The 27,716-nt window shown below is 39.0% G+C and overlaps 1 protein-coding gene and 1 long non-coding RNA gene across 2 annotated transcripts in view; both read right to left on the bottom strand.

Annotated features, from left to right (window-relative positions):
* Positions 1–27,716, bottom strand: part of PRKAR2B (protein kinase cAMP-dependent type II regulatory subunit beta) — a 117,108-nt gene that overhangs the window by 71,246 nt on the left and 18,146 nt on the right. The window contains exon 2 of the mRNA XM_028525437.2: positions 21,937–21,972. Coding sequence (XP_028381238.1) covers positions 21,937–21,972 — 36 coding nt within the window. The remainder of the gene's footprint in view (positions 1–21,936; positions 21,973–27,716) is intronic.
* Positions 20,003–21,667, bottom strand: LOC118497111. The gene is made up of 2 exons (XR_004899660.1): positions 21,458–21,667; positions 20,003–21,236 (listed from the first exon to the last, which is right to left on the bottom strand). It is a non-coding gene; the product is annotated as an uncharacterized LOC118497111 (long non-coding RNA).

Below are 27,716 nucleotides of genomic sequence, written 5' to 3'. Positions count from 1 at the left end.
ACCCCTATAATTCGGATATTGGAACGTTTAAAGGTGTCTTGGATGCTCTTAATCTTTTCCTCAATTTTTTGAATTCTTATTTCATCATGCTTTCCTGCTTGGTTGATTCTATCTTCCTTCTGGTCCACTGTATTGTTTTGAGACTCATATTCCTTCCTTTCACTATTGGCTCTCCTCCGCGTGTCTTCCTGCATATGTTTTATGGTAATCTGCATTCCTTCATCTAAATTTCGTCCAAAATCAACCAGTTCCGTGAGCTTTCTGATCACCAGTGTTTTGAACTGTGCATCTGATAGATTGGCTAATTCTTGGTCGCTCAAAAGGATGAGTCCCGGGGGACTGATCTGCTCTGTTGAAAACATTTTTTTTTTCCCCCTGTCCTCCTTTTTTTTTCCCGCCTGGTGCTCTTGTTACGGTGGGGGGCGGAGCCTTAGGTGTTCACCGGGGCTGTGCGCCCCAATTGCTAGATTATGACGTTATATGTGGGGGCGGGGCAGGGGCGGGAGCGGGGTGGGAGAAAACAATGGCGGTAGTTCCGTTCCCCTGGACTCAGACCCTTGTCTGGGCTTTTGGGCCTCGAGTTCTGCCCTGGTCCACAATCGCTGCCCCTCTGGGTCTGCCAGCCACAGCTTGCGTACTCAGGGATCACCGCTGCCTTCTTGCACCCCCGGATGGCTTTTGCGCTGATTTCGCGCCAAACCTTCCCCCAACCTCCGCACGCCGCCGACCCGAGCCAGCCCCACGCCCGCCCGGCTGGTCTTCTCCTACCAGTCTGGATGAATGCGTCTACTTCAACTTCTTGGCTGCCCAACTTCCATTCAGATAAATCCTCTGCGGGATCTGGGTGTTATTCTGACAGTAAATTATTGTTGTAAATTATTGGTTTTCTAATCTTGGTTGTACGAGGAGGTACGGTGCGTCCACCTATTCCTCCATCTTGCCGGAAGTCAAGGATGTTGTATTTCAAAGAAATCTCTTCCATCTCTCACAAAATCTCCTTACAATGTTAAATCAATCCAAATTTGGGGTGAGGGAATTAGCTGTCAGAGACACATAAAATTATGTACTTTGGCCATTTAAAATTAAGTGGGATAAATTAGAGGAGAAAATAACAAGGATATTAATATGGTGGCATTTTTATTTTAAAAACTTGATAAACTGAGCGTAATGATATATTAGCACTCACTGTGCCAGGCACTGTACTTAAAACAGACACATGCACACGACAGCTACACCTGTATTCTCTTCACGAATTACAACCACCCAGTTTTACCGAAGACAGTTTGAGTAAATTGCTCCAGGTCACAAAGCTAATAAATGATGCAACTAAGATCCTAAATGATGTTTTGGGGGGTTTTTTTTGCCTCAGGCTCACCCAGTGCCAAACACATTGTAGGTTTTCTTTTGAATATTTAATACATAAATAAAAGAATGGCCCAAATTCAAGCTCTTCACATCTACACCATACTGCCTTTATACTTAAGGTAAACAGCAGAAAGTTAAAAGCTCTCATTGGAAACCCAACAGAGTTAACCCTAAAGAAAGGTAAGTTAAGCAAGTAAACAAGTAAAGTATTCATAGTAAACAAATTAGAACCTAAAGTCCCTAGAACCAACCTGCCCTCTTTACTCTGTCATCCTTGGTCACCCACAGCATGCAAGACCTTCCAGACAACTGCCTTTGCCCCAATGTCATCTCCACACTCCTTTAAGGTCACCCATCAAACTGTAAGTATCTTGAAGGCAGGGAGTGTTTGCTGCTGCAGTATCCAGTGCGTAGCACAGTGCCTGGCAATGGTAACTGCTCAATTAGTATTTGCTCATTGAACTGCCGACGTGTGGATTCCTCCTGTCCACTACTACCTTTCTCCTTTCCAATACGTTCCCCACACCTTTAAGTGCTTTTATAACACATTTCCAACACTTCTCTGCCTCAGCTGGAACCTGGTTCTTCTCTAAGAACACCAGTTCTCTTAGAAGGACTCACTCCCTGCACAAGCGAGTGACTCTCATGGCTCCCCACACTGGCACCCAGACCACTGCTTGGCCCTCCCATGCAAACACCTGTGCCCCTATGATATACACAGCATTCTGGCACCCCTCATGATTGGCACCTGACTCAATTTGCTTTCCACTCCAGGTTTTCCATCATCACAAAGACTTCAATGTCCAAGCCCATCCTCATTGTGTTTGCTTTCTTTTTTTTTTTTTAGATGTCAAGGATCTAAGAAGTTGGCCCTTAACACCTCTTTTCAAGTTGACCTTTTTACAAAGAGAAGAAAGGGTGGGTAACAGGTTTTGGGAAAGGTTAATTGGTTAGAAGGGTAGGTAAGGTTGTTTTCTTTTTAAGTTTAATTGGTAAGGGTTGCAGTCCAGCAGTAATTTTCCTAGTATTTCTGTATGTTGATCAATAATTCTTTTTTTAAAAATGTATTTTATTGATTATTCTATTACAATTGTCCCATTTCCCACCCTTCACTCCCCTCCACCCTGCACACCCCTCCCACCCACATTTACCCCCTTTAGTTCATGTCCATGGGTCACACGTATAAGTTCTTTGGCTTCTATATTTCCTATACTATACTTACCCTCCCCCTATTTTCTACCTACCATTTATGCTACTTATTCTCTGTACCTTCCCCCCCAAACACACTCTCCTGTTGACAACCCTCCATCTGATCTCCATTTCTGTGGTTCTCTTCCTGTTCCAGTTGTTTGCTTAGTTTGTTTTTGTTTTTGTTGTGGTTGCTAATAATTGTGAGTTTGCAGTCATTTTACTGTTCATATTTTTCTTCTTTTTCTTAGATAAGTCCCTTTAACATTTCATATAATAAGGGCTGGGTGATGATAAACTCCTTGAACTTGACCTTATCTGAGAAGCACTTTATCTGTCCTTCCATTCTAAAAGAAAGCTTGGCTAGATAGAGCAATCTGGGATGTAGGTCCTTGCCCTTCATGACTTGGATACTTCTTTCCAGCCTCTTCTTGCCTGCAAAGTCTCTCTTGAGAAACCAGCTGAGAGTCTGATGGGAACTCTTTGTAGGTTACTGTCATCCTTCTCTCTTGCTTCTAGGATTCTCTCCTTCATTTTTACCTTGGCTAATGTAATTATGATGTGTCTTGGTGTGTTCCTCCTTGGGTCCAACTTCTTTGGGACTCTCTGAGCTTCCTGGACTTCCTGGAAGTCTATTTCCTTTGCCAGATTGGGGAAGTTTTCCTTTATTATTTGTTCAAATAAGTTTTGCACTTGTTGCTCTTCCTCTTCTCCTTCTGGTACCCCTATAATTCAGATGTTGGAAAGTTTAAAGATGTCCTGGAGGTTCCTCCCATTTTTTTTGAATTCTAATTTCTTCATTCTTTTCTGGTTGGATGTTTCTTTCTTCCTTCTGGTCCACGCCATTGATCTGAGTCCCAGTTTCCTTCCCATCACTAGTGGTTCCTTGTACATTTTCCTTTATTTCACTTAGTGTAGCCTTCATTTTTCATCTAATTTGCGGCCAAATTCTGTGCGCATCCTGATTACCAGTGTTTTGAACTGTGCATCTGATAAGCTGGCGACCTCTTCGTGGCTTAGTTGTATTTTTTCTGGAGCTTTAATCTGTTCTTTCGTTTGGGGCCATTTTTTTTGGTCTTGACATGCCTGTTCTGTAGTAAGGGGCGGAGCCTTAAGTATTCACCCAGGTGGAGTAACCCATGTCACCGTGTTGTAACGCTGTATGTGGGGCAGGGGTCTGAGAGGGAACAATGGTGCTTGCTACAGTCTCTGCCAGATTTCAGTCATTTCCCCCACTTCCCACAAGCAGATTGGGCCCTTCTGGTGCTGATTCCTGGGTGGGTGGGTTTGTGTATATTCTAAAACCCTGTGGTCTCTCCAACGAATTCTCCTGTGAGGTTGGGAGTTTCTCTGGCAGCTTCAACCCCCACAGGTGTTTTCAATCAGTGGTTTGAGGCTTTATTTCCCTGTGCTACAGCCCTGGGTTGTGCAGTCCATCCTGCCCCCCCCGTAGTTTCTCTCAGTTTATCTGCATGTGAATGTGGGGCCACCCAGCCCACAATCCGCCACCTGGCTGATCCACCTGCTGCTGTCTTGTGTGCCCCGCTCCGAAATCCGCTGCCTCACTGAGTCCACCAGCCACCACCTTGCCATGAGTCCTCTCTGCCCAGCAGCCTGTCTCCACCCCTCCTACCAGTCTGGAAGAATGTTTCTTCTTTTAACTCCTTGGCTGTACAACTTCCACACAGTCGATATTCTGTCAGTTCTGGTTGTTTTTTGTTTCTAAATTGTTGGGGATTTTTTGGTTGTGCAAGGAGGCACAGTGTGTCTACCTATGCCTCCATCTTAGCCAGAAGTGTGTTTGCTTTTTTGACACCAATAAAACTTCATCCACTTTAGTAGTCTCACTCTATAATTACATACATGGCTGGTCCTTATTAAATATAATAAAGATTAAATTTAAAAAAAATAGAATTGTAAACCCCATTACCCACATCTGGCCAAATCTTCGCATCCTGCCATCACTCCCACTTCTATTTTGCATTCTATTTTTTCTTTCACTTCATCCAGAAATACCCTTTTCTCTTTGTTCATCAATTGTGATGCTCACAGTTCAATGGAGGGAAGAGACACATCAAAAACTATAATAGCAAATGATGTATAATAGTAAGAGCAGCAGGAGTATGTACTCTAAACACAGATGGCATCCAGAGAGACAGAAATAATGCTGAGGGGGAAGGAACATGATTAGGGGAGGGGAGGCAGTGAGTTGTAGCAAGGCTGGACAAACGAAGTTTGTGGAGTATTCCCAATAGGAGCAAGGCACATGCCAGGCAGCAGAAGTAGCAATATGTACACCACAGACCTGCCGCAGGGCTACCAAGTATCACCATTCCACCACTCTGCGGGGCACTGTTCAAGCTGCGGTCTGTTCTCACAGACTGCCAAGTGGCAAGTAAGGTTTCTGGTTTTGTTTTAATAAGCAGTTCTTTTAGATAAATACATAATTTCCCCTTATAAAAGCTTTTTATGAGAACTTTCATGCTTCCTACAGAGCATACTGAGGTCAAGTCACCCATATCACAGCAGTCCACAATGAGATAAGTACAGAGAGTAAAAGTGTTTAGAAACTATTATAGCTATTTCATTTTGCTGTGGCAATTTACTATATTTTATAAAAGTACTGGTCTGCAATGGATTATGGGGAAAAACTGGCCCTTTACACAGAGAATTTGTGGAGTAAATTATGGTGAATTTATGACCTAAACGCCGATCCTAATTAGAGATGGTAGTGATAAGTTCAAATGGCCATTCCATGTGGCTCATGTGTGTTTTTAGGCAGTGACCGACTAAGGGCTAACAACCTACAGAGGCTTCCCATGACACAGTCCCTTGGAGTCCGCTGATGAGAAAAATCTAAAGACACAGGAACAGGAGACATCCCACACTGCCCAGCCCTGCACTGTTAGTCATGTTTTTACTATTGTATTCCTCTCTCTCTTCTCTGGAGGACTCAAAGGGTACTTTGAAGAAAATGCAGTTAAGTTCAAGAAATAACTGAATTTTTTTTAAAGCTCATTTTTTTTTAAAGATTTTATTTATTTATTTTTTTAGAGAGGGAAGGGAGGGAGAAAGAGAAAAAGAGAGAGAGAGAGAGAGAGAAACATCAATGTGTGGTTGTTGCTGGAAGTCATGGCCTGCAACCCAGGCATGTACCCTGACTGGGAATTGAACCTGCAACACTTTGGTTCGCAGCCCGCGCTCAATCCACTGAGCTACGCCAGCCAGGGCAATAACTGAATTTCTCACTGACCTTGAGATAGTTTATCTGCATTCATGGGACTAACAAAAAAGAACCAGACTCAACATTTCCCATAGATTCCACTGGAATCTAAATCCCACAGCCAGCTAAAGCCTGCAAGAACACAGTATGCTTAAGTAGCAGTAAATGAGCATTGCTAGAATATAAAGAGAGGGAAGAGGTTGGGGACAAGTGGTCGTACCACCTGCTCTGTTCTTTTTGGTTTTATTTGTAACCATTCAAAGGGGAGAATCGATTTTAACATTAGCCTGGGCACTGAGCATTAACAGGTGCATGGAGTAGTTGAAGCTACTTCCACCCCATCTGAGAGAGAAGCCCAGACGAAGAGCCTTGGGGACTGTGCTTTGGCATCTCAGAGACCCTCTGCTCTCTCAGGTCTACCCTCTACTCTCTCTTCTCACCTCCCATGCTCACTGACAGCACCCTGGTTTCACCCTGTTGCCCTGGCTGAACTCTCTGACTCTTGATTTCAGCCTCACCTGGGGTATCATCTTCCTAACAAATTCTTCAGGTCAGGGTTTGCAGTCCACGAGCTACTTCTGATGCACTTCAACATTCATTCTAAGCTCCTAGAAGCCCCTGCCTATCTAGGAGACACATATGGACAACAGGTAGATACTCTGAAACCAAACTGGAAAAAATACCGTGTTAAGTGTCTTTCAGAGATTATTTACTGTTTAACAATCTTGTGAGAAGACTGGGCATCAGAAAGGTGACTAAGGCTGCGCGCGCGCGCACACACACACACACACAGTTACTTATTTTTAATAAGTGGACATGTGAGTGGCAGAGGCAGTACTCCAGCCCAGGCCTGTCTGAACCCAGAGCTCAGACTGCCTACTCTGGTAAGACACACACGTTCTGAAACAATGGTAAGTCAAAGGCATAAATAACTCCTGGCCCTAAGACCCTGCTAACCATGGTCATGGCATCTGTTTACTCCATGACACAGGTGCTTGATGACAGAGGCAAAAGGCAGAGCAGCATACTGTAAAAAGGGGTTTTTTATAATCAAAATAGCTAGTTTTTAATAATAAAAACCTTTCCGCTTCAAACCCACATTATAAACTTAAAGACCAGCTCAAATGGCACCTGTGAGCCATACCATGGAAAAACTACATGTTTTCTCCTTTTCCCTTTGTGGATATTGTGGTCACACTCAGAGGGTGACCACAGTGAGTCACAACCAGCTTCCCTGCTAGACTATGAGCTTCCCACGTGCTGTAGCTCCCCAGACTCTTCTTGTATCCCCAGCCCTGCATCTGGCATACATTAGGGACTGAGTAAATGTTTGATAAATGAGTTAAAGTAGTATTCTTCCAGTGTGCATTATCTACCTAGTGCTGGTGATTACCAAGCTTGAAAATGCTCATTTCGAAAACAAATATAAAGGTAAATACAGCCATACTAGCAAATTAGTTTTTTGACAATCTGAGAATAACCTCTGGCACAATCATTATGGGAGAGGGACAGGAGTTTAAGAGATCTCATCAAATAACTTCAAAATAAAAACAATGAATGCCACAGCTACAAAATATTTCTAAAACAAAACAAAAGGAAGCATATGTCTCCTGAATCAAGGGAGCACATGTTCCCTGAATCAGATTCAAGACAAGATCTGAACTTCTGCTATTTATCACTTTCTTGGAGACTAATCATTTTTCTGTTTTGGGTGATTTCAATGAGTTTTTAATGTCATTTTACACAGTGGGTATATGAGATTTAAAAACTTAATTTTACCCCTGAATTATTCTAAATGTTAGTTTAGGAAAAAATAGAAAATTTTAGCTGTGCTAAAAAATATACTATAAAGTTCAATACTCATGTTAAAAATATAGAGTTGGTTAAGTACATAAGAAAAATTAGCAAATTCATAATTTGGAGTTTGATTTTCATTTCTATTAGAATAAATAATTACATATTACAACAAGTAATGCTCACGGTTAGTCCATGAAAGCAACACTAAATGTCAATACAGAGATTCCTGCACATCAATGGGGCACAGTGACTGGGCAGTGCATGTGCCCATGCAGTCTAGGAATTCATAGCACACGATACAGTGAACTGTTTCATTGTTAGGGATAACCTTCAGAACTCTAAGAAAGCAGGTTGCAAAAAAAGAAGTCAATTTATGTCAAGAAAAGCAAAGTCATGACAATTAAATTCAATCAATATAAAGGTCTTGAATGAGCTTGAATTTTTTTAAAAAAGAGAGAGGGAGACAGAACATATCAAGACAACTGAGGAAACTGAACTCCAGACTCTATATTAGTTAACATCATTGTATGAAGATTAAACTATTTTGTGTTATATTATGTAGAAGAAGTCCTTATTTTTAGGAGCTATCCATGAAGGATTCAGGATTCCTAAAAGGTTCAGTGAAAAACAAAAAATATCTGTATGTGCATGTATAAGAAAGGAAGGAAAATAGTGTGCAAATGTGGCAAAATTTTAACAAATGGGAAATCTAGATAAAGGTGTGCACTGAATTACTCTTCATACTTTCCTATAAGCTTGACTTTTTTCAAAAAGAAAATGCTGGGGTTAAAAAAAATTCAGACAGAGGTCTGACCTCATGCTGCAGCCTAGTGTCTCCAGATGAAAGGGTACTTCCTGACATTTGTCCCCCTCAATTCAGAGGGGGAAAACACATATAAAAACCATTAAAATCTTTTTAAAAATCATAAAGTGCAAATAATAAAAAGAGATGCCTATATTAAAGGATGAATACCAAATAGTGTTATATCTTTAAGGCTTTTTGAATGGTGGCAGGCTAAGGCACAGAGCTGAGGATATTATTGTTTTCCTTTGTTTTAATGTTCTAGAGAACAACCACTTAACATTTTTGAGAGCCTAGACATTCTGCTTAACAAAATGATTTAACCATCACAAGTATGACTGTAGCTGATATGATTCCAAACTGAAATAAAATGAAAATAAAGTAAAACTCAATGAGATAAAGAACTTACATGCAAATTCCAGGACTAAATGGGTACTTTGAACTCAAGTCTGGTCTTTGTAACTTCACAGTCTAGAGTCTTTCCCATATGTTATACTAGATGAACAATGAAACAAGATTGTTGTTTGCTTATTTACTCTTCAAAGTTTTATTGAGTTACTATATCTACCACCACAGATAACTTTTTAAAGACCCTATTTATTTATTTATTTTTAAACAGGGAAAAGAGGGAGAAAGAGAGGGAAAGAAACATCGATGTGACAAAGAAACATCAATAGCTTGCTTACTTCTCACACGTCCCCAACTGGGGACCTGTCCACAACCTAGGCATGTGCCCTGAGAATCAAACTGGTGACCTTCTGATTTGCTAGATGATGCTCAACCTACTGAGCTACACCAGTCAGTGCTAATTTTAATAATTATAACAATAAATGGTATATTTCTATTTTCCCACCTAAAAAAATGACCTCCCAAACAGAAAGCCCACAATAAGCTACAGGAAAAATTAAACCCAAATTTGGCAATGTTAATTACATAAAAATTCTAAAATAGATTGTGTGTGACTTCTGTGTATTTAAAAAAAACACAGATAAGAAGTGATTACTAAGAGTGGAAATGGGTTAAAAAAAGAACAAAAGCAATACTTTTTCCTTGTTTAAAAATAGGATTATGGGGTGCTATTTAAAATAACATTATGGAGTAATCATACTGCAATACAGAAATGTATCAAATCAACACACTGTATGCCTTAAACATACACAAGATTGTATGCCAATTATATCTTAATAAAATAAATAATAAAATTAAGGTTATAGAGTGTTGTCAGCAAGATACCAAAGTTACATTTACCTGGATTTCAGGAGGATATCTAACAGTTTCAAATATGTTTTGTACAACTTAGCCAATCTAACATATAAGGCAAGACCCTATTCTTCCAATGCCCATTGGTTTGTTTTCTTTCTTTCATTCCTGTACCAAGTAGAAAACTGCTTAAGAAATCCTGAAACCTCACCCTGGCTGGTGTAGCTCAGTGGATTGAACACACGCCTGTGAACCAAAGCGTCGCTGGTTTGATTCCCAGTCAGGGCACATGCTTAGCCCCGGTTGGGGCATGTGAGAGGCAAATACATGTTGATGTTTTTCTCCCTGTCTTTCTCCCTCCCTTCCCCTCTCCCTAAAAATAAATAATAAAATCTTTTAAAAAATAAAAAAAGAAATTCTGAAACTTCCACAAACTCTTAAGATTCTATGAACTTTGGCCCTGGACAGTGTGGCTCAGTTGGTTGGAGCATCACCCCATAAACCAAAAGGTGGCTGGTTCAACCCCTAGTCAGGGCACATACATAGGTTGTGGGTCCAATTCCCAGTATGATTCTCAATTGGGGCACATGTGGGAGGCAATCAAGCAATATTCTCTGTCACATCAATGTTTTTCTCTCTCTTTCTCCTTCCCCTCCTTCCCTTTTTTCCTCCTCAGGTGAGGATTTAAAAAAAAATCTAGGAATTCTGTTCAAAAATACTGAGTGAAATGATTTATTTTACTCACAGAATAAAAACTGACAGTTTTGTGGACAGCCACTTAAAACACATGAAAAGCATTTAGCAAAAGTATTATTAAAAGTGTAAAAATGATCCTAAATAACATTTTTGTTAAACACTTTAATATAACATTCCTCTTATCTTCATGAACCACAACAAAAGAAAAAAGGCATAAAAGAAATAATGTTTTGTTTGAATCATTCAGGTTGAAAAACTTATTTTGATAGATGCAATATTAATATCAAAAGCCAAAAAACCTCAGAGATTTGGAAAACTCAGAATTAAAAATAAACATTTTTTTCATTCAATCAATAGTGATTGAATACCTAGCACTACACATAGTATACTTATTATTGTTTTATATACATAAAAACATCACATTTATTATTGTTACATTAAAAATAGATACTTTTTAAAACTTTCATATCATACAGACTTCTGGCTAATTTTACCTAACTTAATTTTCCTCCCCTAAATTACAAAGTTTTACAGTTTATTTCTAAGAAGAAAAATATTTCTTAAATAAAACTCCAAGCCTAAGACAGCCTAAGAAATTTTTAATTACCAAGTATGACTATCTATATTAAGCAGACATTTATTTTCATTTTCAGGAAATGCTACTTGAAAAGAAACTGATGTATATACCTCTACCATGAAAATAAATTACTTTTAGCCACTAAATTAGCAAAGAAAGCTATAGAATTTCTTCTTCAAGATGTTTTAAGGTTGTTTTTATATTCTTCTTTGCTGTGAAAATTAAACACATTTTTTAATATAAGAAAGTCAATATAAATTATAGACATGTAGATGATTAAACAGATCCTGTAACGGGGTGCTGAGCTAGAGTTTTCCCCAAACCCCCATAGCTATTGCTTGGGGAATAAGGGAAGCAAAGCAGGGCCACTGAAAGCTACTTTGCATAACTGAAAAACCTTCCAGTGTTTAAAAGCTGCTGTGCTGCTCTGAACCAGGGAGAGGGGCATGACTCTAACCCACAGATGCAATGTTGCCTGAGGGGCTTCATTTCATGTGCCTTCCAGAGAGGCTTGAAGGTGGCTGTGTCACAGGGCCATGCTTGCCCAGACTAACAACGGCAGCTGACAAAAGCAAAGAAACCAGACTACTGGCAGGTGTAACCCAGTGTGGGAGAAGTCAGAAATGGGGTTTTGCAGGCAAATCTGAGCCGGGATTTAAACCCAGGTGCAGCAGCCATGCTGGAGCTTTACCATGAAGTTTGGGGGCTTTTATCATGCCATGTAGGAGTGGAAAGGGGGCTTAATCCACGTGGTTTGGGGGTAGAGAGGGGGCTCTCTTGACCACATGGCTTAGAAAGCAGGAAAGCAAGATGTAGCAGCCGTGAGAGTTCTCTCTCTTGGCCATGTGGTTTGAAAGGATGTAGGATTCCCCGCCCACCATGAGGATGGTCTTGGATTAAGAATGGGAGCCTACAGGATATGGCAAGATGGCGGCGAGGTATGTGGGAGCTGAGGCCAATTCTCCCTGTGCCCAGTTGGAACACCTAGTTTACCTGAGGAACAGAGTGAACAGCCAATGGAATCCCAGCTTATGTAAAGTTTAGAGGCCAAAAATTGTAGAGGACATTAAAAAACAGACAGTGAGGATGGTTAGGTCCCTGGGATCTGCACAGGAACCCAGGCTGCTGTGGCCCCTGGCCCAGCTCTTCAGGATACAAGTAGAAGAGTTAGATTGCCAGCTCCCTGCCCTATCAGAGCAGGAGGGCAGCCCAGCACAAGGAAGGACCTGGAAGTCACTGCGGGAAACAGGTGAAGTGGGAGACACACAGAGGCGATATACATCCACTGACACTGGACACCAGCACCAGAGAAATTGTCGAGTGCAGGCGACACCTGGAGAAAGAAGGAATTGGACCTTGTCAGACCCTGACTCGGATAGTCTCTGACTGGTTGGAAAGTTGGGCTGTGGGAAAAGCTATGGGCTTGTAAAGAACAGTGGGCAGCTGCTTTGTAAGGAACTCTAGCAGCAGCTGGCTCGCCCTGAGGGTGATTTGAGCTGTGCAGGCCCAGAAGCAGAGGGGCTGAGTGGAACAGTGTGCCCGGGCCTGACTCGCACTGCACGCCCAGATACTGAGTAGCAGATTTGAGCCTAGCAGCTCACAGAGCACCTGGGCCAGAGGCTGAGGAACTGTGAATATTGGGCCCAGACTCGGTCCCCATCCTCCCAGAACCATAGGAAGGGAGAAAAGCAAGGCCCAGCCCCCACAACCTCCTGTGGCAACCAGGAAGACCAGCATAACTCGCTGAATAGGTTTAAAGTCAGCAAGAGGCTTATTTTTTTTTCTTTTCCTCTTTTTTTTCTTCCCCCAAGTGAGACAATGAGATGCAGAGTTATGAAAGGTCCAGAGATAGACACAAAAAGGGAGCACAAGGCTAACCCCAACAACTGAGAAACTGGGACAAATGTCACTTTGCTATCCCATGGAACTGGCATTTTATGGTTTATTTGTATTATTATTATTATTCATTATTTTTACTTCTCTTATTTTATTAGTATTTTTTAAATTTCTCTTCCATATGTTTAGTTTTCCTCATTTTTATTTCTCTGTTTAATTGCAATGTTTGATTGGCTTTCCTAATTCTCTCTCTACTGTATTTTAATTTTCCTTCTTTCACTTCACTTGTGTTCCAATTACACACTACTCCTCATCATGTACTTTCTATTCTGGCTATCCAAATCATGTATTTCTTGACATATTATTGTTGTTCCAGTACTATAGTAAATAATGGTTGTTCCATGCAATTGTAAATACACAGCAACCCTCCCTGATCTTAGCCCACTCCACTTTATTCCTGAGTTTTATCATTGTTGTTGTTAACTCTATTCTCTCTCACACTATGCCAACTTTCTATCCTTTACTCTCACTACATCTCATCATCTAACCTTACACAAGTGCTCTGTTTTCTGGATTCAGCTCACAATCCTCTCCTCAAACAAGAGTCTTATCTCTCTTTCACCTTTCATAAAAAGTGGCTAGGTGGGTGAAATATCATAGTTAACACTATACTTACCCAAAGAATATCCCATCTCTTCTCTACTTGCTGGTACTTTAAATCCCATAAAATACTCTCCCGCTGTCTTAGTCCATTTTGCCTACCCCCTACACTGATCCCATACAAGAATACGTGGGAGCTGCAAACATCAGTATACCTGCTGGAGGAGAAAAACCACCAACAAAAGAACCACCAAAAAGTAAAAACCCAAGTACAACTAGAAAGCCCATATAAAAAGAAGAAAGGGCAAACCTACAGCATCCACACAAGGAGATCAAAGAGACCACACCACTGAACCCCACAGAACTCCTACCATAGAAGTATAGAAGTTCACCCTACAAAGACAGCTAGCAAAGCAAAACATCAGGAATGAAGAAACAAACAAACTCACCTAAAATGGGGAGGCAAAAAAACATGCAATCAAAAGGAATGGAAGACTCCCCACTAAAAGAGCTAAATAAAATGGAGGTAAGCAAACTATCAAATATAGAATTCAAAAGAATGGTTTTAATATGCTCAAGGAACTCACAGAAAACTACAAGGAACTGAGTGAGAACTACAATGGTACGAAAAAGGAAATATAAACTATAAACAACAACCAGGAAGAAATGAACAATTAAAATCTCGGAAATAAAAAACACACTAAAAGGAATTACAAGCTGGCTGGATGAAGCAGAGGATTGAATCAGCAAGCTGGAGGACTAGGGAGAAAAAACACCCAAAAAGAGCAAGAAAAGGAAAAGAGAGTTAGAAAGAAGAGGTGGTAAGGGAATGCAAGACAATATGAAACATAAATACCTGTATAATAGGGATACCAGAGGGAGAAGAAGAAGAGTAAAGGATAAAAAATCTGTTTGAAAAAGTAATGATGGAGCCCTGGCTGGCATAGCTCAGTGGATTGAGCGCGGGCTGGGAACCAAAGTGTCCCTGGTTCGATTCCCAGCCAGGGTACATTCCTGGGTTGCAAGCCATAACCCCCAGCAACCGCACATTGATGTGTGTGTGTGTGTGTGTGTCTCTCTCTCCTTCCCTCCCTAAAAATAAATAAATAAAATCTTAAAAAAAAAAAAAGAAAGAAAAAGTAATGATGGAAAACTTCCCTGATTTGATGGGAGAAAAAGTCACACAAATCCAGGAAACAGAGTGAGCCCCAATCAAGAGGAAAACCAAAGAGGCCCACTTCAAGACACATTACAATTAAAAGGCAAAATTTCAAGACAAAGAGAGAATCTTAAAGGCAACAAGGGAGAAATAGGAAGTAACATACAAGGGAGCCCCAATAAGGCTAGCAGCTGACTTCTCAATGGAAATGCTCCAAGGCAGAAGGGATTGGCAAGAAATATTTCAAGTAATGAAAACCAAGGGCCTGCAAGGGAGACTACTCTATCCAGCAAGGCTCTCAATTAAAATGAAAGGCCAAATAAGGAGCTTCCCAGAAAAAAGAAGTCTAAAAGAATACACCTCCACCAAACCAGCTCTGCAAGAGATGCTAAAAGGCCTGCTTTAAGGAAAGGAAGGAAAAGAGAGAGAGAGGAACACAGGTAAAAAATGGCGATGAATTTAAGTACCTATCAATAATAACCTTAAATATAAATGGATTAAATGCTCCAATCAAAAGACATAGAATGGCTGAATAGATAAGAAATCATGATCCACACATACACTGCCTACAAGAGAGCCACTTCAGGACAAAACACCTACACAGACAGGAAATGAAGTGCTGGAAAAAAATTTTCCAAGCAAACAGATAGGGAAAAAAAGCCAGGGTAGCAATACTCATATCAGACAAAATAAGACTTCAAAAAGGAGTTGTAAAAAGAGACCCAGAAGGTCACTTCATAACACTCAAGGGAAGAATCCATCAAGAACACATAAACATTGTAAATATACATGCACCCAACATAAAAGCATCTAAATATATACATAAAATCTTACAGAACTTCAAGAAAGATATTGACAGCAACACAATTATTGTGGGGCATTTTAACACTCCACTATCAAAAATGGATAGATCTTCCAAACAAAATATCAACAAAGATATTGCAGCACTGAACAATGTCCTAGATCAAATGAACTTAACTGATACACATAGAGCTTTTCATCCCAAAGAAGCAAAATACACATTCTTTTCAAGTGTACATAGAACATTTTCAAAGATAGACCACATGATAGGACATAAAACAAGCCTTAACAAATTGAAGAAAACTGAAATTATATCAAGCATTTTCTCTGACCACAAGGGACTGAAACTAGAAACCAACCTCAAGGAAAAACTTAAAACCTCTCAAAATCATGGAGATTGAATAGCATGCTATTAAACAATGAATGGGTCAAGAATGAGATCAAGGAGGAAATCAAAAAGTTTCTGGAAACAAATGAAAATAAGCTCACAACAACCCCAAAACTTATGGGACACAGCAAAGGCAGTCCTAAAAAGGAAGTTCATAGTGATACAGGCCTCCCTGCAAAAGATAGGAATATTTCAAATAAACAACCTAACCCTACAGGTACTAGAACTGGAGGAACAACAACAAAGACAGCCCAGAGCAAGTAGAAGGAAGGAAATAACCAAGATCAGAGCAGAATTAAATGACATAGAGACTAAAAAGCACAATTCTAAGAACTAGTGAATCCAGGAGTTTGTTCTTTGAAAAGGTAAGCAAAATCGACAAGCCTTTAAAAGCAGACTCAACAGAAAAGAGACAGAACCCAAACAAACACAATCAGAAATGAAAGAAGAGAGATTACTACTGATACCACAGAAATACAAAGGACTAGAAGAAATTAATACAAAGAACAATACACCAAGAAATTGGAAAACCTAGGTGAAATAAACAAATTTCTAGAAAAATATAATCTTCCAAAACTCAGTGAAGAAGCAGCAGGAAGCCTGAACAGATCAATAACAGCAGATGAAATTGAAGCAGTAATCAAAAAATTCCCAACACACAAAAGCCTGGGACCAGATGGTTTCACAGGAGAATTTTACAAAGCATTTAAGGAAGAGCTAACCCCTATCCATCACAGACTACTCCAAAAAATCTAAGAAGACAGAACACTCCCAACCTCTTTTTATGAAACCAGCATCATGCTAATCCCAAAGATAAAGAGACAACAAAGAAAGAAAACTTCAGGTCAATATCACTGATGAACACAGACGTTAAAATCCTCAACAAAAATGGCAAACCACATCCAACAATACATTAAAAAGATCATACACCATGACCAAGTGGGATTCATTCCAGGGATGCAAGGATGGTACAATATTCGCAAATCAATAAATGTAATGCATCACATAAAAGCAAAGACAAAAATCACAAATCATATCAATAGATATGGAAAAAGCATTTGATGAGGTACAGCACCCACTTATGATTAAAACACTCAGCAAAGTGGGAATAGAGGGAGCATTCCCCAATATAATAAAGGCCATATATGAGAGACCTACAGCCAATAGCACATTCAATAAATAAAAACTAAAAACTTTCCCACTAAGATTAGGAACAAGACAAGGCTGTCCACTTTCACCACTTCTATTCAACATAGTAATGGAAATCCTTGCAACAGCAATCAGACAAGAAAAGGAAATAAAAGGCATCCAAATTGGAAAAGAGGAAATAAAACTGTCATTGTTTGCAGATGATATGATTGTGTACATAGAAAATCCTATAGATTCCACCAAAAAACTGCTCGACCTAATAAATGAGTTTGGCAAAACAGTAGGATACAAAGTCAATATTCAGAAATCAAAGGCATTTCTATATACTAACAATGTAATATCAGAAACAGAAATCAGGGAAAAAAATCCCATTTGATATAGCAACAAGAAAAATAAAGTACCTAGGAATAAACCTAGAAAAGGAAATAAAAGACCTGTACTCAGAAAACTACACAACAGGGAAAAAAGAAATTAAGAAAGACACAAAGAAATGGAAACATACACCATGTTCATGGATCGGAAGAATTAACATCATCAAAAATATCCATACTACCCAAAGCAATTTATAGATTTAACGTAGTACTTATTAAAGTACCAATGGCATATTTCACAGATACAGAATACTTCAATAATTTATATGGAAACATAAACAACCCTGAATAGTTGCAGCGATTTTGAGACAGAAGAACAAAGTAGGAGTGATCATGATACCTGATATCAAACTGCATTACAAGGTCACTGTAATCAAAACAGCCTGGTACTGGCATAAGAACATACACATGGACCAATGGAACAGAACTGAGAGCCCAGAAATAAACCCAAGTCTCTATGGCCAATTAGCATTTGACAAAGGGGTACAAAGCATAAAATGGAGCAAAAATAGCTTCCTCAACAAATGGTGCTGGGAGAGCTATATGCAAAAAAAAAAAAAAAAAGAAAGAAAGAAAGAAAGAAACTTCATCACCAACTTACATCATACACAAAAACAAATTCAAGATGGATAAAAGTCTCAAATATAAGTCGTGACACCATAAAAGTCCTTCAGGAGAACATACGCAGGAAAATATCAGATATTTTCACTGATATGTCCCCTAGAGCAAGGGACATAAAGGAAAGAATAAACACAAATGGGACCTCATCAGAATAAAAAAGTTTCTGCACGGCTAAAGAAAATTGCATTAAAACAAAAAGAAAACCAACTATATAGAAAAACATATTTGCCGATGATACCTCAGACAAGGGTTTGATCTCCAAAATATATCAAGAACTCACATGACTCCACTCTAAGAAGACAAGCAACCCAATTAAAAAATGGGCAAAAGACTTAACAGACACTTCTCAAAGGAGGACATACAGAGGGTCCAGAGACATAATGAAAGACGCTCAGCATCACTGGTCATCAGAGAGATGCAAATTAAAATCACAATGATACCTTCACACACACCATTGAGAATGGCCATCATAAACAAAGCAGCAAATAACAAGTGCTGGAGAGGTTGTAGAGCAAAGGGAACCCTAGTGCACTGTTGGTGGGAATGCAGACTGGTACATCCACTACGGAAAATGGTACGGAATTTCCTCAGAAAACTAAAAATGGAGCTGCCTTTTGACCTGGCAATTCCACTGCTAGGATTATATCCTAAGAACCCTGAAACACCAACCCAAAAGAACCTATGCACCCCAATGTTCATAGCAGCACAATTTACAATAGCCAAGTACTGGAAGCAACCCAAGTGCCCATCCTAAATAAATGGATTAAAAAACTATGGTCCATTCACACAATGGAATTCTACGCAGCAGAAAGAAAGGAGCTATTACTTTTTCCAACAGCATGGATGGAACTGGAGAGCATTATGCTAAGTGAAATACACCAGGTGGTAAGCGACAAATACCATAAGGTCTCACCTTTAACTGGAACCTGATCAACAAAACAAACGAGCAAGCAAAATATAACCAAAGACATTGAAATTAAGAACTGACAGTAACCAGAGGGGAGAGGATAATGGGGGGAAAGAAAAAGGGTTTACAGGAACTATAAAGGACACATGGACAAAAACAAGTGGGGCCTGGAGACAGGGGAGGGGTAGAGATGGCTGGGCAGTGAGAAGGGGTAGCAGGGGAAGGGCAGAAAACTGTACCTGAACAACAATAAAATTCAAAAGTTATTTTAAAAATGGAATGGGAGCCTAGCCAAGTTACAAATTCTATTTCTTTTCCTGAGAGACGGTACCCCTAACTGATCTGGTTTGGCAAGGAGAAGGAGGACTGTGTGTGTCTGTGGGAGTTTTAAAGAGACTTTGAAATTTAATGACAACATTCCACCATTACTCTAAACCTGTATAACTTTTGAATAAATAATTCCTTTCCTTTTTATCAAACTCTGGCATTGAGAGTCACAGTTCATATCGGCAGTGGGCAAAAAGAACCCGGGCAGTGGGCAAAAAGAACCCGGAGTGATTAAGACCACTGCAGGGGAGAAGGGGAATATTTTTTCTGCAATAGTATCTGGTGCCACAGAACAAAAGACCCACAGGGGGGTTTTCTGTAACAATCCCATTCCTTTTTTTTTTTAACCACTGTTGTTTTTATCTAAAGGAGTAAACATAACCCTATTTGCGCCTTGCTTGAAAGACTGAAAATGTATATAAAATGCTTAGTGCCTGACCCACCAGGGGCACTCCATAAATTAATTCTCTTTTCCTTCCTATATTCAATGTCATGATTTAGTCTCATAATGGTTTCAGAATGTTACAGTAACAATTTTTATTCCTTTTAAGGCATAATGCTTTATATAACATGATTCTGAACTTGGTATCACTTTATCATTTTTCTTTAAATCGAATTGCTTATTATGTTCACTGACATTTCCTATGTCCTGTCATTCTAGGAGTAAATGCAGTATCACTTTAATGTGTATTTCTCTGCTCACATTCCATCTTCTCTCCATTTTCAGCAAAGCCCTGCTGAGATACACTGCTCACAGGATTAGTGGTGAAGGGGCACTCAAACAATTGTGTTTAAAAAGTAACCTACAACCTCAATGGTGCAGCTGCGTTGGACGGCATCATCCTGCAAAGCGAAAGGTGGTTGGTTCCATTCCAGAGCAGGGCAAATCCAGAGCAGGTTCAGTCCACCGATGGGGCGTGTATGAAAGGCAATCAATCGATGTTTCCCTCGCATGAATGTTTCTTCCCCTGTCTTACTCCCTCCTTTCCCCTCTCTCTAAAATTAAATAAAAGCTTTAAAAAAATTAACCTACATAACTGAAGCCCCAACTCATCAATTGGTGATATGTATAAGGTACAATAAATACTAGTGAAACTTGCCCAGAAATAAATCTCATGTCATATAGCTTTAGACAGAAAAATAAATAATTTACTCTAAGATTCTTATCTCTGTACCTATGGAAAGAATTTTATATCACAAAAACAAGGTATCACCCTAATGATTCTCTCTTATTATTTGCACCACTGCTCATAAAGACTATATACCGAACCAGACTATAATCATTCTTGATAGCTCTACTTTGGGATAAAATTTGACGACTTACTAACGTGAACATAATCTCTCATTCCACAAGTTAGCATAATTTACTTTTTGTTTTCAACATTTAAAATAAATGCACCTTGAGATTACAAAAATTTAGGAGGGTAAAATAAACAGCACCCCAATACAGCACATTTTCCTAATCCTTGTCTTTCTCTTTACAGACTTGGTCACTACATTAGAGTAAATTTTTCAGTAATGGCTGACAAATTAAAATAAAACTCAACCTTAAAACACCTTTAGGAATATAGTACGGATGGAAATAAGGTAATTTTATGAAATGAATCACTTATTTGCATTATATAAACATCAAAGATGATCTGTGTGAAATGTTTATCTTGTGGTTTTCAACAAAAAGAATCTAGTTATATTTAAAAGAAAGAGTAATTTTCTCAAACCAAACATGGTAAGACTTCATTTGTCCTCTACCTTCAGAGAAGAAGTATTCCACAAAGGTGAGTTTTTCAAATAACAGTTTACCCATTTCAATGCCCAAACTTTACTTCAACCATTCTGGATAGAAATACTCTCAGCTATGTCCTTCTACCAGTGCAGGTAGTGAACCTAATTTAAGCACTTGTAATCACTGTGACTATGTAGGAGGTTACTGTGGTATCTTGAAGACAGCAATAGCCATACGGGTATTAAGAAATGTAAAGCAATTTGTTCCAATTCTAAATGGCTACATGACAATAAGTTCTTATGGCATCTGCATTTTAAGTTTTCCTGCCCCTTATTAAAAACTCTCATCCACCACTGTTTCTAGAGTGTCCTTGACCCTTTACCCAATCTTCTAAATAGTGCTTCTAAACTGTGGCTCATGAATCATGCATATACTAATAACTAATTAAGTGCAAGAATAAACAAATTAGGGTGACAGTCTCCATTTAAAAGGGATATTAGCATCCCCTGGCTGGCGTAGCTCAGTGGATTGAGCGCGGGCTGGGAACCAAAGTGTCCCAGGTTCGATTCCCAGCCAGGGTACATGCCTGAGTTGCAGGCCATAACCCCCAGCAACTGCACATTAATGTTTCTCTCTCTCTCTCTCTATCTCCCTCCCTTCCCTCTCTAAAAATAAATAAATAAAATCTTTAAAAAAAAATTTAAAAAAAAAGGGATATTAGCTTCACTGCACAGTGTAATTTTAAGTTTAGCCAATCAGAGAATATTTCCAACTACTTCCTATTCTTTACTATATCAGAGGTTATGTTTTCCTGGGAAAATGACAAATAAATTATCAATCTATAGCAGCGATTTTCAACGTTTTTCATCTCATGGCACACATAAACTACTAAAATTCTGCAGCATACCAAGAAGTATAATCTTTGTTGATCTGATTAAAAAAATAGGTATAATTTTGATTCATTCACAAGGAACAGCTGTTGCCAGTTACCTGACAATCTAAGGGAAAAAAGTCAGTGCCCCTGACAAAGTAGTCAGGTATTGCATGTTTTTAAAAATTCTTGCGGCACATCAGTGTGCCTGCGGCTACACACCAATGGAAAACCACTGCTCTATAGCAATTATTCTCTTCATACCTTATTCTCCAGTACTGGTATCATTTAAAAAATGTCACCATTAATAAGCAAAATCCATAACATAGAGTTACCTGAGGCACGCCTTGTGAATCGGTTTATTACCGGAGCTAAAAGAAAAAAAAGCAGAATATGATTAGATAAAAATCTAATTTAGCCGAAGTCCTGAAAAAAACCTAAATAGTTAAGTGATCCTGTAAGTTAAATATGAAAAAATAAGTGAATAAATAATCAAGAGGAAATACCACAAACATATGAAAAGTAAATGTTTAAATTTACTAATCAAAGAAATACAAATTAAAATATTTCACACTTTAAATAAAAAATTCCCTAGAGACAGCTGTTCAGTGTCTACTTACCTGAAGACAGTATAAATCTATAAACATTTTTATAAATAATTTAGTGATTACATCAAGTGCCATAAAAGGTTTGTGTCCTTTAATACACTAATTCTACTTTTACTTTTAGAGATTTATCCTAAAGAAATACCACTAGACCCTGGCTGGGTAACTCAGTTGGTTAGAGCGTCATCCCGATATATCAAGGTCGGAGGTTTAATCTCTAATCAGGGAACACACAAGAAGCAACGAATGAAGACCTAAATAAATGCAACAACAAATTGATGTCTCTCTCTTTCTCTCTCACTAAAAAATCAATAAATAATAACTAAAAAGAAATACCACTAGAGAAAGAAAAAAGTAATGTATGTATGTAACTATTCAGCAGCATCATTTTTACAATGGCAAATATTAGGAAACAAAATTTAAAATGCCCACATATATTAAAATCATTATTAGGTGAAGGACAATGTAGCCTCGACATTCTCAGATTTAAGCTATGCGGCTTTACAACTTTTGTGTAACCCAAAGGTCCATGACATACAAATCCATATACTGAAGGCTACAATTTCAGGCTGGTGTGTGCGAGTGTACCACTCAACTTGGAAGCCTGTCAGGGGCCCGCTCCCCAGACTCAACTCAGCCCACTACTTCTTCTTGGTTTTGGTTTTAGTTATCTCAAGATGTTAGGTTTTTAAAAACTTCATTTCTTGAGAGAATCAGGTAAAATTGTTGCCCATATTATTTACAAAAATGACAGCATGTACTACAGTATATTTAGTAGCAGAATGTCATGAGCCTATTGTAATACTTTTTAATATTTCAGTATTTTCAAAACAGTAATTATAAAAACTGTTTACATTATGGAAATAGGTCAAGTAAAAAGACTTAAAATTTTTATCAGCCTTATTCTATACTGCCTGAAAAATATGAACACACAGTAGCAAGTACTAGGAGAAAACTGCATCAGATGTTCTAAATGAGTCCTTACAACCATGCTATTAAATATCAGCATCACTGTATTACTGATAAGGACAATTTACAACAAGGCTCAGAGATACTGATTAATTTGCTTTACCTCACACAACCACCCTATGACAGATGGAGAATTTAAACTTATGTACATCACCAAAAGGCTGCCTCACAAAGAAGAGAAAGCAAAAATATTGATTCCTGAAATCACAATAATAGCTAAGTATTTCCCCCATATTGATCTGCATTGTTATTAAAGATTAACTTTGTGAAGTAATTCACAAATCCAATTATCAAAATATTATTATACTTTATAGCAAAACTGTATCCTTCAAGAGATAAAATTCTCATAATTTATGTACCAAAATAATTTAGCCATGTTTGCCTAGTTACAAATTATGTATGAAAAAGCCTCTAATTGGGTAAACTGTAAGTTACATATATTTACACTTCCATTAGTTTTCTTGGATACTTTCAAACCCATTTTGCACACTTGCTTCAGAAGCTGGTCTAAAGAAAGCCTCCCCAGAAAGCTACAAGGATGGGGAATGGAGGGGATGCAAAAAGCTTCAACCACAGGAACGCAGGGTAGTATAGTGCAGACTGATAAAGGCAAGATGAAGGCAAAAACATATCTTAGCCTTGGGGGAAAAAACAGAGTAGACTTCCTCCTGCAGCCTGTCGAGCCTCTCTAGACCATGACATTGTAGCACAATGAGCTTCTGGCTTGAGATGATCTCTTTGGGTTTCTGTGTCTTGGAAGTGTTTAAGGCAGAGATTTTCAACACAAGTGGCACTGCCACCTAGAAGGTATATTCTGAGCTTGTGGGGGCAATTTTTCATTGTCACCATAATTTAGAAGACATGCTTGGCATTTGGCAGACAACATACAGGGCAGTTCTGTACAACAGAGAACTGTCCTGAATCCCACAATTTTTGTCCTGTTCTCCTTTCAAATATCCAAATGGACATTCATGGTGCAAAAAAGTCAGTTTATAGCCATCTGAGCCTGGATCCAAACACTGCTTTATGTAAACATGATTATTTTATACAGTTTTTAATATACACCAATTTTCCACAACATGATTACCACATAAATAAGGAATTTGGGGCAGGGTTGTATTATGTTTTGTTTGGAATTTTAATATAAGATGTTCATTATTTCAAAAGTCACATCACAGCTGCAGTGCCACTTCATATTCATAGTGACTTCACATGGAAGTGCAACACCTGACACATGCCTTCTCGTGTGCATGCTGACATCCCTACCAAAACATAGCTCACTTACTATAAAGTGCGTTCTTCATTTCATCCTGTATATTTTTGCTAGAAATTGTAATCAACTTTTAAATTGTGGGCAGATAGGTTATATGACTATGATTTCCACTTCCCAACAGCAAATGGGCCCCAGAACTGGGTTGTTAAGAAGATGGTTGCCCGACTAGTGGGCTGCAGTAGCCAAGGTGAAGACTGGGTGTCGACAACAATTACCAAAAATCCAGTCCCTCAATCCATATTCTTTCACACTCACTTGCAGGGATGAAACACACCTTTCCTGCACAAACTTTTGGCAAGTAATAGTAACCTTCACAATTTTTCTAGATTTTTTTAGTCTAATTACCAAGGGTGACATATTGCCTTGCAGGAAATAAGCAATGTTTGTCTGGGCAGAGTAGCCTGGTGTTCTCTCTCAGGAACCCCAGGACAGGGAAGGGAACAGGAGGAAGGTGAGGACAGGCACTGCTGACATTCCCTGCCCCTGGGGATCAAGCTGAGACCCAGCGTCGGGTGCCACCAGGAGTCAGGAAACTAAGGCTCCATCCACTACCGGCCCTGTTGCCTTCTGTGAAACCTCGAATGATCATGTAACTTTGATTTAAATTCCCAACTTACAAAAAGTTAAGACCTGCCTGCCTTCTTTGGGGGGGGGCGGGGCGGCAGCAGAGGCTATGAAGAAAAAATAGAAACATCTTTGAAAGTGCCTATAAACTATACATTCCTATTCAATGTAAGAGACTGATGTTTATTGTGGGCTACTGTTACAAATTTTAATTATTACCATTTTCAACACACACAAAGTAAGCAGCAGTACAAACTCACAAAAAAGTTAGCAGATGATGTTTTTAAATGTGACAAGTCAAATAAAGTTTTCACCTTTAGAGTTTCTGATCTATATATATTCTATGAATGTATTTACACCCCCCCCCAAAAAAAACCCCCACAAAAACCCAATATTAGCAACTAGGAAAATACAGAAGGAAAAATATAGGAAATGCATGGTATTTCTGGAAGAAACATGAAACATAACTTAAGTATACACTATTACAGAAACAAATTAAGGTCACATGGACAAAAACTAGGGGGAGGGTGGTAATGGGAAGGAAGTGGGGAGGGTTGGGTGGGTGGCTGGATTAGGAGTAAAAGGGAGAAAAACTTGTACTTGAACAATGATCAAAATAAAAAAATACACTAAACTGCTAACAGTTTAAAGAGATACAACCTAAGATCTTAGTGAATCTTCAAGAAAAATGCAGAATTATTTACATAGCTTTGGACTTTCTTCCAAACGCCCATTGCAAGTGGAAGACTGAGAGTCCCTATGTCCTATGAATATCTTAATTCTTGTCAACCAGAAATACCCTCAGTTCCCCAAACCATATTCCACTAGATTGGTCTCAATTCCTCTCCAGGAGACCCAGAAGTATAACTGTAATCCTGAAATATTCTTAGAAGAAAAATCCTCCATGACTTGAGGTGAACTGAATGAGCTTCTAATTCCTAAAGCCTCCCAACCTGTGGCTCCACTGGTGTCAGCAGGACCTGCTAATCTTCCCAGTTCTTTGTGCCCAAAGCCTAAGCACCTGGCAGAGCAGAAGCCCATGTAAATACCTGCGGCACAAATCAATAACTCTGGGAGGTAAACAAAGCGAGCTCCTTGTCCCACTTATTTTACTGCTTTAAACTGTTAACAGAATCCCTGCCTCTGAAGAGTCTGATAAATGCTAGTTGTGTTTTCAGATTCTGTGACTGCAACAGTTACACCATGTAAACAGCTACCTAACCAAAAAAATTAGAAGAGAAATTCTGTACAAAACTAAAAACTTAAATTCTATAAAACAAAAGCAGTCAACTGAAAAAGCATCAGTCTGTGAGTTTGATCTTCAAGAAGGAACGTCAGGGTAGAGTGGCGTACGGCAAATTCTGGGAAAGAAGTTCCAAGTTAACAAAGTAACAGCCTAGAGTCATGATCTGGGATCATCAAACCGAAGCCACATTAGTTAAATGGACTCTGTGCAGAAAAGTGATCACGTGCCCTGAAGGGAGGAGATGTACACAATAATCTTGGAGTCAGTGAAATAATGAGCATCCCTATTCTATTAGTCACCTTTTCGAGTAATAAACACTTTCTGAATCTGTTAACTATCTACATAAAAGGTACTAGAAATTGCATAAACTGAAGCCATGTAAATTAATCGTTTTTAACAGAGCAAATACTTAGCTCAGAATACATTCATTTCTCTTATGCCCACACTTCAAAAATTAAAAGGGCAGTACAACTCACTCTTGAATCAAGGAAGAATTAGCTTTTTTAAAAGATCAATAGCAGAAAAGCAAAAAAAAAAAAAAAAAAAACCCCAAAAGCCTGAAATACTTTGCTAAATAACCTAACACAATTTTCAAACTTTTTACACGTTTCATTCCTGGTATCGAAAACAATCACTTACGGTCTACATTTTTGTCCAAAAGACAATGAACTTGGACCACTTTTATAAGTACTACTTAGAGATACTCTACTCGCCACTGTCCTGTGATCCTTTGTGTTTGTTTCCAGACACTGGGAGCCTCTGAAGGGCCTCAGGGGCACTAGGACCGAACCACAGTTGAAAAGATGGTCTTCAAAGCTTCCCAGTCTTGCTCCTAAGATGACACAGATTACCAGCCATGTATCCTCCCACATACTTCTGATCAGACATGATGGGAACTGTTTGAGAAGCAGGCATTTGGGGGACCAATTTCTGCTTCCTTTCTGATTATACAGCATGCAATCCAGAGTCCATCCCACCAAGACATAATGAAGCACAGCCGCAGGGCACAGTGAGAGGACATACAGACACCTGAGCTTTTAGCAAGTGCCAACTTTAAGGACCACTACAAAGATACATATTTTTATTCTTTCTATTCATGAACCAAAGTCCTCAAAATAGAACTGATATTTTAAAATATCACAGTAATAACATGTAACTACTATATAAGGGGGAAAAACACTCCTACTTACTTTTGCTTGTGAACTTGGTTCTCCACTTTTTAATTCATGGGACCTTTACCAAAAATGCCCTCTTAGGAACAAAAAGAAAAATACAGCTCCAGCTACAACAGTTCCAAGGCAGCTAAGCTCAACAACACAGAGTGATGCAATATCAGTTCTGAGAGGAAGGCTCCCAGATACTTTCAGCATTTTTACATTGTGGTTCAGAAGAGGAGTAGGATGTAGGATGTCTGTTGTCGAAACTACAGAAATTCAATCTCTGCTTCTACATATACTA

This window comes from Phyllostomus discolor, chromosome 10 (genome assembly GCF_004126475.2).
Source record: "Phyllostomus discolor isolate MPI-MPIP mPhyDis1 chromosome 10, mPhyDis1.pri.v3, whole genome shotgun sequence".
NCBI lineage: Eukaryota > Metazoa > Chordata > Mammalia > Chiroptera > Phyllostomidae > Phyllostomus > Phyllostomus discolor.
This window is presented reverse-complemented; position numbering and strand designations above follow the sequence as displayed.